Source organism: Echinops telfairi, unplaced genomic scaffold (assembly GCF_000313985.2).
Source record: "Echinops telfairi isolate 266 unplaced genomic scaffold, ASM31398v2 ScPeMD7_443;HRSCAF=831, whole genome shotgun sequence".
Taxonomy (NCBI): Eukaryota; Metazoa; Chordata; class Mammalia; order Afrosoricida; family Tenrecidae; genus Echinops; species Echinops telfairi.
The window spans coordinates 48,626,627-48,639,071 of NW_022104341.1; the positions used below are offsets into that span (position 1 = coordinate 48,626,627).

The 12,445-nt window shown below is 39.1% G+C and overlaps 1 protein-coding gene across 1 annotated transcript in view; it reads left to right on the top strand.

The window, feature by feature from the left end:
* Positions 1-12,445, top strand: part of ERICH3 (glutamate rich 3) — a gene marked incomplete at its 3' end in the record, with an annotated part of 155,008 nt that overhangs the window by 79,662 nt on the left and 62,901 nt on the right. Inside the window, exon 8 of the mRNA XM_045291739.1 lies at positions 1,797-1,977. Coding sequence (XP_045147674.1) covers positions 1,797-1,977 — 181 coding nt within the window. The remainder of the gene's footprint in view (positions 1-1,796; positions 1,978-12,445) is intronic.

Consider the following 12,445-nt stretch of genomic DNA (forward strand, 5'->3'; position numbering starts at 1 on the left):
AGAAAGGGCTGTGAAGCCTTGTTAAAGTCTCATCAGTCTGGGGTCATCATAACCTTGGAAGATGGCAAGTATAGAGGCAATTTAGTCAACGGGAAGAAACAATTGTTCGTTTCCTAGTGCATGCATTTAATCACGAGCTGTCACTCGGGCCTCCTGTTAAAGCCCAGAAAAGGTTACCTGGTGGCAATAATTGGGAAATGTCTTAAAAGAGAAAGCGGAGTAACGAGACACAGAAGCCAAGAGATGTTGATAGCAGAAATATGCCTTAGCAGGGAAAAAATAAGTCATGAATAAGCGGATGAAAAGGGTGAAGGGCTGCCATTTCCTTTATTTTTAAGTTCCTCCCTCTAGTTTCTCGTTTTGTACATCTGAGGCCGGCCTTTCCATCACTGTAATCCCACTATTACTTTGTATTTATTCGGTGCTTATCTCCTAGAAGTGCACAGGACTGCCTCGAAATCCATGCAGCTTTAGAAGGTGTTGCTTCACAAAAGGGGAATGCTTTCATTTAATCACAGTCACATCATTAAATGTTGTAGCGGGAGCTTGGGGTTGGATTCGCTTAAGGTCTGCCGCTTGCTTATTGCTCTGCATACGTGTATTCCGCAGTTCCACAGTTGCCCAAGAAAGAGAAACCATGAGGTTAGGATTTTGCATCTGGGAGCCAGGCCTGCCACCACCATTTGCTTTCAACTGTGATTCTAATCTGCAAAGAATTATCCAGCTTTCTGATTTACCTTTTTGACTGTTGGTTGTCCCTGAACTATTTCTGCTGATGATCTCTCTATTTGGAAACTCTCTCAGTCTACCTACAGAGCAATTTGCTTGAATCTTAAATCCTGGCTGCTTCTGCTATGCCCGCCAATTTACATTTGTTAGCCTGTTATTGCAGAATTTCATTTGATCATATTTGTTTCCTGAGGTTTTTGCTTCAGAGGAGTAGAATTGAGTGAACAATCATTCTCCTCGATGGAAGGAGATGGGTTTGGAGATGAACATATTTCAGTGGCTCCTTAGGAAATTTTTGTTGGATATTTTTTATTCATTTTAGAAAATGGCATGCTTCCAGTGCACCGCTAATTCAATGAGCGTCAATTTAATTTCCTTGGATCCACTGGAAGTTAGTTTCTCTACATTTTTCATCTAACTAAAAATGGACTTTTGGTAAAAATAAGATGGTTAAGAATAATGCCTTTTTCATGTGCAACTCTAATGAAAGGCTCTCAACAGCCTAGTCCATTTTATTTCCCTACCTCTACCTCTTTTTCCTTTTCTTGAGTTTCTTCCTTCCTGGTTCCCCTCTTAGAAACTAGGAGGACACTGGGCTCATTCACAATTACGAAGACGTATACAAGTCAACTAGGAGGCAATGACTGAAGACGTTATGAGCCCTTGATAATTTATAAATTGTTATTTTGTCATATCTTGTCCTGTCCGACGTCTCCCTTCACCCACATTTCTGTTGTCCGTCCCCCAGGGAGGATTTTTTTAATTCACTGACATTTTATCATATCACATACACATACACACACATTTGAAATGAATAGTGACAAGCAGGCCAAAGTGCCAGTGTTTTCAGTGTGATTATAAAGCCAAAATGAATATGCTATTGTTATTGTGAGGGATACCATGTGTAGCAGGCTTGACTTTCTGTGTGCTGAGTAGACAGACATTATACAAAGTTTGCTGGTAGGTGCCTAAAAATAGCCCTTTTCATTACATTACAATGTCATATGTGATAAGAACTCTGATTAGAAGGTACTTAGTTACTATGCACCCTGCTTTGTTTATTCTAGGACTCAAGAAGGATTCCTAAAACATCACCACATAGCAATGCAGTCATTACAATGATCTATTTGGGGAAAAGTGTGCACCTTGCTTATGATGGCTCCGACTTCGGCGATGAAATAAAAGTGTACCAGCAGCACTGCGGCGGGGAAAACCTCTGCGTCTACAAAGGCAGACTGCTTGAGAAAGGTACACAGAAAACCCGATTTTTTTCATTGTTTGGAGTTGCTGGCACCAATAAGCTGTTGTTGATATAATATCAAAATAACTTCAATCACTTTATGAAAGTATGCACATTCAGGGAGGTATAAACCAGCCACCTAAAAGTAAATCTAGATTTATGGTTCCATGATTGAAACTGAAACAGCAATTACTCTTGTAGATGCAGAAAAAACAAACCTGGAGTGATTTAACTTGGTAACAGATTAATTCGGGGATAGAGATATATGATCATTAAAATGTTGCACAAAGAAGCTGTCCCCCGAATTGCAAGTTAACCATTTGGCTTGGCATACTGAATTATGCCATACATTATTCTAAGAGAAAAATACCAGATTGGCAATTTGGTCTTTAAAGGTACATTGAGATAAAATCTCAAGTCCAATAAATTTCAGGGTGAATCACACCTAAATAACTCGGTGCAGAATTTGACCAAATGTCTTCGAAGTATATTTCTGCTTTCATTTGGTCATAAATCTGTGTTTGTGAACATATGATAGTTTTATATCCAATATATGTTTTCACATACTGTATTGAAATGTTTTCTTCCACTATTCAGTTCTGTGGAGCAGCAGTTCAAAAGAAGAGGTGTCAGAATTATATTTGCCACTTCCTTGCCTGACAAACTGTATAGAAAACAAGACTACATTTAGTAATGAAAAGAAACGGCTATATTTGGACAATCTTCAGTTATTGTGGGTTTGGGCAACAGTTGGGAACAGGAATGGAGCTGGCCCTTCTGATGTCCCCGATCAATCGCGAGCCACCTCCACCACATTCACCAGCACCACCAACACTGCCACCAGCAGCCAGGTGGTTTGTTCTGAGTCATGGTCACCCCATGTGTCAGAATAGAACTTTGCTCCAGAAAGCTTTCTTTTCAATAGATTGTTTTCAGAAGTAGACCAATAGGTCTTTCTTTGAAGGCATCTTTCAGTGGACTCAAAGCACCAACCATTCTGCTAGCAAACAAGTGGATTAACTGTTTGCAAAAACAGTGACAATTTACTTTTAACAATCAAGAACTCACAGGAAATACATAAACTATATATTTGGGAAAGTACATATTTAAAACAGTCCAGCATAAGGACGTGTAAATGCTTTCATTGTAGTTTTAGTTCAAAGTCATCTATTTGATATGCTGTTGAATCCATTCCACTCAGAGTGATCCTAGAGGCCAGAGTGGAGCAGCCCCATTGGGTTTCCAGGGCTGTAATCTTTAGGTATCAAACAGTCACATTTTTACCTGGAGGAGCAGCTGGTGAAGTCGAAGTACCAACCTTTTGTTTAGCAACCAAGCACTTAACCACTGTACCACCAGAGCTCTTAATAATATGCAATGCAAAGCTCAGTAATGATTAAAGATGCCCCTCTCTTCATTTCATGTTGGCTGAAATGGAATTGAGTTGGATTCACCTTGTCATAGCATTTCAGTTGTTCATTCCATCATGTGAATGAAGAAGACAAGAGGAGTCCAGAGGAAGGGGGTGCTTCTCAAGATCACTCATCCAGCTCTGTTCAAAGATAAGAGTAGACCCTTCCCCTGATTGGGCTTAGGACCTCTCTCTTGTTCAGAACTCCCCTGGTCCTAGTTAACCATTGTCAATCAATAGTAGGGTTTTCTGTATTTTCATAATATGAGGGGTAAAAAGTGTATGAAATGGCATAATCATGTTAATTTATTCTAGAATATGTTTTAAATGAGTAATTTAGAAGAATTACTAACTATGGTATAAAATTTGAATGAACATGAAGAAACTTGTTGGGGTCTTCTAAAACCAAAACCATGCTCATTACCTGTAAGTCAGTTCTGCCTAATAATAACCCTGTGAGACAAACGGTTTCCCAGCCTCCAAATCTCTATAGGAGCAAACGGCTACCCCTTGCTCCTGTAGAGTAGCAGGTGTTTGTGCCACCGCCCGTGTGGCAACAGCCACAGGCTTAATCCATTGAACTACCAGGGGTCCTTCCTGGGTTTTCCATCTGTTCAACTTAATGTTCACGTTATGTCTATATAGCTGCAGTCAAACGTGGTTCACACAAATGAAGCAGGGAGGAGGCTTACATGAGTGATTCTATATTAAATGAAACACGGTAAACCAAAGATCATGGGAGAAAGAGTGTTACTGGGCCTAGTATTATTTTTCATACCGATCCAAGGACTGACTTTGGTTACGACATTGGACAGTCTTGAATAATTGGATGGAGTGGGAACTTAAATAATTGAATCCTGTCTACACAATAATTTCATCTCCGTTTGCTCTTGATTGTCAGGAAAGTAATTGTTCAAAATTGAAAAGCTGGGTGGCTCCTAGTTCACTTTTGCTTCAGTGATTTCAGCGGTCTGGCTGAACTGAAAAGAAGTGGCCATGTCTTCACATCCAGGCTGCCTAAGTGTGAATGGGAATTTAGAGGAATTTCGTTAAAGAAGGAGGGACATTTAATGTTATGCTTGAGGCAGTAAATTCATTAAAAGTATGACATTCATTAGTTTGTCTTGCTTTTCTTATGGGAACTAACAATGAAATTAATTATTTAGGCATGTAGCATTCATTTTTTATTCCCATGGTAATTCATAGTCTTGTAGTTTGATTTTAAACATCAGGCCACAAGTTGCTTGCTCATTTTTGTACAGCTATGAAATCATCAAATATTTTCTGCTACTAGTAAAGAATACATGTTTTGCTAGAAGGATTTTTATTTACTATGGTTACTCTTTCCAACAGACAAACTCAGGCATCCTGGGTTCTTGTGGGTGCAAAGAAATAACAGCTTTTTCTGGTCTCTTGCAGTGCCCCCTGCCTTGCTTTTTGCCCTTGATTTCTATTTTCTTACCCTGATCCTGTTGTACGTATTTGTGCATCCCTCATTTCTCCCTCACATACCCAGCTGCCTCCTAGCTCTTGCAGACACATATCTTGTGATTTTTTTTTGTCTGAAATAGTCTTTCTTCCTTTTTAATTTCAAATATTACTCATCCTTTAAGACTCAGTTTTAGCTGATTTCTACTCTGTTTAATCACTTCTCAATGCCTCAATTGGTCTATACATAAAACCTGAAGCATTTCATTGTACTCTAACTTATTTTCTGTCATGGCATCTTGTTCCTTTTCTCTTACTCATTATCATGTACTGATATTTTGTAAGTTTTTTTTAAAAAACATATATAAAGGTAAGAATTGCACGCATAAATTCATCCATGTATAATTCAATGATTTGAGAATGTTTTGTTGTTTCCTCAATTGTGATGAGTTTACTTTTAATCTCTTGTTTTCAAAATTCTGTCTACATTTTCCACCAATGTGATGCATTGGTTAGGGTGAGTAAATTTGACCTTTATCCTACTTGGGATTTGTTGAAATTCTTGGGGTTTTACAGAAATCTTGTTCTTGAAATATGGATATATTTTGCATAATTATTTATTTAAAAATATTTTCTGGCCCTTTCCACTTTGACCGGGACTTCCATCGCACATACATTTGCCTGCTGAATGCTGTTCCACAGTCTTCTAAGGCTCTGATCTTTCTTCCTCTCTGTGGATGTTTTCTGTCTTTCATATGATATCATTTCTGTTGATGTAAGTCTTCTGTCATTATGAAATACTGTGGTGGCTTGTGTGTTGCTATGATGCTAAAAACGATGTCACTGGTATTTCAAATATCAGCAGCATTATCAGTGTGAAGAGAGTCCAGACTAAGAACAAACTATGAGTAAAGTTGTCCACTTCAGTGGTTCTAGCCACCGAAAACCTTTTGATTGCTTTGAAACATTGGCAGATACTGAAAACTCTATGATAGAAGCAGAAGATTGTCAGTTACAGCCAGAAGATGAGTTCTCAGGCTGGAAGACACTCAAAATATGACCGAGGAAGAGGTACCTTCTCAGAGTAGAGTCGACCATAATGACATGGACTGAGTAAAGCCTGGAGTAAAGCCTGCAGGCCTTGAATTTGTGGATGGGCATGACTCAAAAATAAGAAGACACAGGTGTGAACATCAGTTGATAAATGGACCCTGGAATGTGCACAGCATAGACATAGGAAAACTGGAAGTTGTCAAACAATGAAATGGAATGTATACGGATGGATATTGTAGGCATCAGTGAGCTGAAATGGACTGATACTCGATTTTTAATCAGAAAATTACAGTGTTTACTATGCAGAGTAACAGATTCAAGAGGAATGACATCACACTTATCTTCCAAAAGGACATTTCAAGATGTATCTTAAAGAAAAATGATGTCTGTGATAGGATAAAGTTTATACGAATACAAGGAAATCCAGTCAATGCAGCCATTATTCAAAGTTTTGCACCAACCACTAAAGTAAGTGATGTAGAAATCAAGGAATTCTACCAACATATTCAGTTTGACATTGATCCAACATGCAGTCATGATGCAGTGATAATTATTGGCAATTCAACTGCAAAAGTTGGAAACCACGAGGAACAGTAGTTTGAAAATATGGTCTTGGTGATAGAAGCAAACCTGAGGGTTGCATGAAAGAATGTTGTAAGACCAATAACTTCTTCATTACAAAAGCTTTTTAAAACAACGTAAATGACAACTATACACATAGGCTTTTCCAGATGGAACACAGAGAAATTAAACTGACTATACATGTGGCAAGAGATTATGGAGAAGCTCAATATCAGCAGCTAAAAGGAAGCCTGGGACTGCCTATGGAAAAGATGATCAATTTCTCATGGGTAAGTTCAGGTTGAAACTGAAGAAAATTCAAACAAGTCCATGAGAGTCAAAGTATGATCTTGAGTCTAGACCACCTGAATTTTGTGAACATCTCAAGAACAGATCTGGCCCATTTAACACTAATGACAGAAGACCTTATGAGCTGTGGGGTCACATCAAGAACATCATATCTGAAGAAAATTAAAGGCCACTGAAAAGATAAGAAAAATGAAAAAACCATAGTAGATGTCAGAAGAGACTGTGAAACTTGTTCTTAATTGTAGAGTAGCTAAGGCAAATGAAAGACATTATGAACTAAAAAAGCTGAGCAGATACTTTCAAAAGACAAACTAAAACATTATAATGAAATGTACAAAAACCCGGAATTTAAAAATCAAAAGGGAGAATATGCTCAGCATATCTTAAACAGAAAGAACTCAAGAAAAAATTCAAGCGTTGAGCTCCAATGTTGAAGATGCCAAGCACAAAATATTGAATGACATAGGAAGCACCAAAAGAAGACGGAAAGAATACTGTGATTGGTAGGTTTATTGTGGCAACCTGGCCAATAAACACATGTGGATTAATAAGGTTGCAGTTTAATTGAAGGGCAAAGAGTTAAATGACTCAGAGAGCCTCATTTTTTCATCTCTTGGTCTCTGATGATGGGACCAGTGTGCAGCTGCCTTAGCTAGTTCTCTGCTTCAACTTGTGAGCTACACTACCTGTGGGACTTCCAACCCGTGGACCATGTTGCTACAGTTTGAGGCTCCTTCACCACACTGCTGGTGTATACATCACCTGAGCTGTAGACTGTCAGACCCAGTCATCTGGCCGACTGTTGGTGACCTACCCTGCTGTTTGCTGTCTGTGGCTGGACTGCCTATATTGCTCTACAGAAGACTCGGCTGTCTGCTTCCTTGACTTGAACCCAGCAGCCATTGTGCATTGAAGGACTGCCAGTATTTTAACTATCTCACAGAAGTCAGTTGAACTGAGCCCTCTGTACTGCTCTGTGGACTAATTAGCTATTTATTTCATTGTGTTATACATACATATATGTACACACACATATATATATATACACACATATACATATATAAAATCATAAGTGTCCTGATTTTTTCTCTAGAGAACCCTGTCTAACACAACTACAGAGTCACTGTACCAAACATCTTTCAATCATTTTTCAATATTCAGCTATTGCAAGGGGTAGCATATGAATAGGAACCAATGGTGCTCTAGGAAGAAGTTCAAGCTACACTGAAAGCATTAGCCAAGAAGGCTCCAAGGACTTTTGTAATAACAATTGACATCTTTCAACAAAATGATGAAGCACTGGAAGCACTCCCTACTCTATGCCAAGAAATTTGGAAAGCAACCACTTGGCCATTTGACTAGAAGAGATCCATCTTTGTACACATCCCAAAGAAAGGTGACCCGAGAGAATGCTCAAATTATAGAACAGTATCATTGTTATCACATGCAAGTAAAAAATTTTGCTGAAGATTATCCAACAATGCTTGTCACAGTACATTGACAGGAAGATGCCAGAGGTTCAGACTGGATTCAGAAGAGGAAGTGAAACAAAGGATACACTTGCTAATGTCTTATGGATCTTGGCTTAAACAGAGAATGATATTTTGTGTTTTAGAATGATGATTAATTGTGTTTATTGATTATGCAAAGTCACGTGGACCATACTAAACTTTGTATAGCTTTGGGAAGAGTGGGAATTCCAGAATACTTCATTGTGCTCATGGGGAACTTGTATACAAATCAAGAGTCAGTTGTGGGAATAAAATAAGGGAATACAACTTGGTCTAAAATCAGGAAACGTGTGTGTCAGGGTTGTATCCTCTCACTATACTTATTCAGTGTGAATGTTGACCAAATAATCAGAAAAGTTGGACGATGTGAAGAAGAAAATGGCCCCAACTTTGGAGGAAGGCATAATGACAGCATGCACTGTGCAGATGACACATCTTGCCTGCAGAAAGTGAGGGGGGCTTGAAGCACTTTCTGATGAAGATCAAGGATTACAGCCTTCTTTTCAACTCAATGTAGAGGAAAGCACAATCCTCACAATGAGGCTAGTAGACAACATGACTGGAGGAGTGATGGTGTCGTCAAGGATTTCAACTTGCTTTGACACTTAATCCATGCTTATGGAAGTAGCAGTCAGGATTCAAATAATGCATTCCATTGTGTGCATTTGCTGCACAACATCTCTTTAAAGTATTGAAAAGAAAAGAGGTTGCTTTGAGGACTAAGGTATGCCTAACCCAAGTTATGGTATTTTCAATTTTCTCATATGCATTTGAAAGGTTGACATTGAATAAGGAAGATTGAATAGGAATCCATGCATTTGAATTATGGTGCTGCCCAAGAGCATCGAAAGTACCATGGACTGTCAAAGAAACGAAAATATCTGTCTCAGAAGAAATACAGCCAGAATACTTCTGAGGTGTGAGTATGGGGAGACTCTGTCTCACATGCTTCGGACGTGTTTCAGGGAGAGACCAGTCCCTGTAGTAACACAGCATGCTTGGGGAAGTCGACACAGTGGCTGCAACAATGGCATGAAACACAAGGACCATGGTGGGGATGGCACAGTGTTTTTTTCTGTTGTACGTAAGTCAGAACCAACTTGTGGGCACCTAACAAACACATTTTCTAGTGCATTTATCCTTTCTTGTATAAATTTAGATTTTCTCTTGACCTTAATTTTTTTTTCTGTCAACTTTAGAATTTATATCCACTCCTCAGTTATCAACATGATCATATTTCATAAACCATGTTATTATCCAAGAATTAATATTATGCCAAAATAGAGGATAAATATATAAGATAACGAAAAAGAAGATGACTACATCATTACATAATTGCCAAATACATCATTATATAACTGCTAAATATATCATCATATAACTTCCAAACTAATGAGAATCAGGCTCTGCCGAGGTGACACATAACCTTAACCGTTACCACCAGTGTCACTCTTACCAGCATTTGTTTCTGCACGAAAATAGAGTACGTACTTTATCATTGGCATAAATGTGAAATGGCAGCTAACACGGCACTTGATAAATGAAGAATGGGTGTTATGTATGACTCTGTTTCATAATTTTTCTGATTTTCTCTTTTTTGAACCATTGTTATATTTTTCCTTAAATTTCATACATACTAATTTTTATACATAATTTTTTTCTGTGAACATATTTACAATCACTTCTTTACAATCTTTACTACTAAATGGCAGACAAAATGTGCTGACTCTTGAGTATATTACTCGATTCTGATTTCATACCTTTTTTGTTGTTGAAAATGGGACATGTTAGGTCATGTGCCATCACAACTATGGATTCGAATTCCTCAAATGTGTGGCTGTTGCTATTTATAATTCTTGTTTTTTTAGGAACTTGTGTGAGAGAAATTTGAATCCATCCGCCATTCTGACGGGCAGCCAGAGATCTTTGTGCTCAGATTTTAAAACTTCTGACACTGCCACGGTATTTTTCACAGCTCAGCGGCAAGGCTACTTTGTCAGAGGTGTTTCTCAAGCACCTTGAGCGAGTAAGGCTCCACGTTTTGCAAATCAATTTATTTATGGGTTCAAGAGTGTAAGTTCAGAGGGTTTTCAGATCTGCCCCAAGTTTCACTTTTGTCCAGGGTCTCCTGTCGCCTGAGTCCATGTGTCGACGAAAACTTTCAGTTAGCCTGTCTGGTGTGTTAGCTGGAATTAACACCCTGTTAATTTCTAGTACACTGTTTATTTAAACTGAAACTTCAATCTCAGACTAATTGAACCTCTGCCTTGCTGTGTTATTTTGTCTTCAAGGTGGATTCATATTAGTGTTATGCCACTGACCACGGGGTGGCCTCCGTCTGCCCCAGAGCAAACTCCGATGGCGGGGAGCTTGCGGCTATGCAGGGCCCGCCTCTTATGGGACTGAGCTCAACTAGTGGCAGGTGTGATGGCTAGAAGCTGCACTTGGCACTGGAGTCACAGCTTGCCAACCTGAAGTGCACACATTTTTTCATGAATATGTGCTTTTTAATTGGCTGTGGTCTTTGGTTCATTTTGAGAGTCATCATTTTTATGGAGAGAATTGGTAATAACCACTTTCCTCCAGAAGTTTGATTCGTTAGTATTGCCTTTCCTGCCAAATTACAACTTCTTGAGAGAGGATATCCTCTTTGGCATCTTCTTAGAATTGTTATTTTCCTTTAGTGCCTCAAAGTGCTACTTATTTCCAATTAACTATGAACATATGAAATTTGCAAAGAAGTGTAAACAACACTTCCTAATATAATAAGCTAATATACCTTTAAAAACACCGTGTGGGTTGAATGGGTATTTACCCCTCCATCTGCAACTTATGCACAGGAATTGTGAAATTCAGTGAAATTAAGTGGCAGTGAACTGATACATGAACAACGAGGGCATGGACCAGATCCTCTGATTTCTGACTACTTTCTTTTCACTAATCCATGCAGAAACCATTTACTCAGCGATGGAAGGTATCACTGTACTTTGAAATGTAAGATTTTGAAATAAACAATAAAGGCAGAGGCTTTGACTCTTGTTCAACAAGCTTGATAAAGAAATGCAGATGGGAAATGGAATAACTGATGGATATTCTCTCCAGCTCCCTGAGTATCAACCAGAGGCAGCTGCACCTAGCCACGTGTGATTGCCTGCAGCCCTTTCGCACACCGTGCACCTTAGGAAAGTCTAGGCTGCGATGCTGCGGCAGAATGAGTGTGGGATTCAAGTTCGACTAATGAAAGCAGCGAAACTCGCTCTCCAGTCGCTGGTTAGGACTCTGTATATCGTTAAGACAAGTGGAATTGTCAATATGCTGTGCTTTAACTTTCTCGGACATTAGCTTTTCCAGTTTTCTCTTTCCCAACCTTCAAATTTCACATCATAAATACTAAGGTGTACTAGGTAGAATTTTCATTTTCAATAAATCTATTCTTAGAGTGATTTGCATCTGCTTTCGGTTTCTTCTCCATTAGGGGCATAATGTGGCATGTAGGCAGTGTTTCTAGATTACTGTGAAATAAATTGCTGAAAATAGTACTCATTACATATTGGTTAACAGCCTCCTAGGTCACTGTCGTGGGACCAACCTTAGCTTTCTAGCCAGGATTTTGCAAATGGGTAGCGAAACAGACTTCTAGATAGGGATTTCTCAGTGTTGTCCTCAGACCACAAGCCTCACTATCATCTGGCAACTTGCTAGAACTGTACATTCTTGGGCCCTTCTAAAGGTCAGTGGTTCAAAACCACCAGCAGCTCAGGGGGGGAAAGACCTGCTCTTAGTAAAGATTTCAGCCTTGGAAACTGTACTAGACAGTTCTACCCTTTCACATGGTGCTGCTAAGAGCCACAATGAACTCGAAAGCACACAACCACCTCTCCAGACCGACTTAATCCCCGGAGCGGAATCCAGAAATCCCCATGGGTGATCCAAGAAGCACAGATGCTTGAGACCACTGCTCTAGTCATGGTATAGGAAATTGGATCCTGAGAGCTGGAACCTGTGTCAGGCAGACATCTGTCAGGAGGGAAACTTAAAATGTTCCACGCTAAGAGATAGTGACTGAAACAGTGGTAAGGCTGCACCAGGGAGGCAGAAAACTTGCAAGGTCCTGTAAAACAAGACCATCTGGTTTACTTCTGACTCTGACACCTTTCTCTTTATATTAAAACAAATGCAACAATAAGAAAATGTACAGAGGTT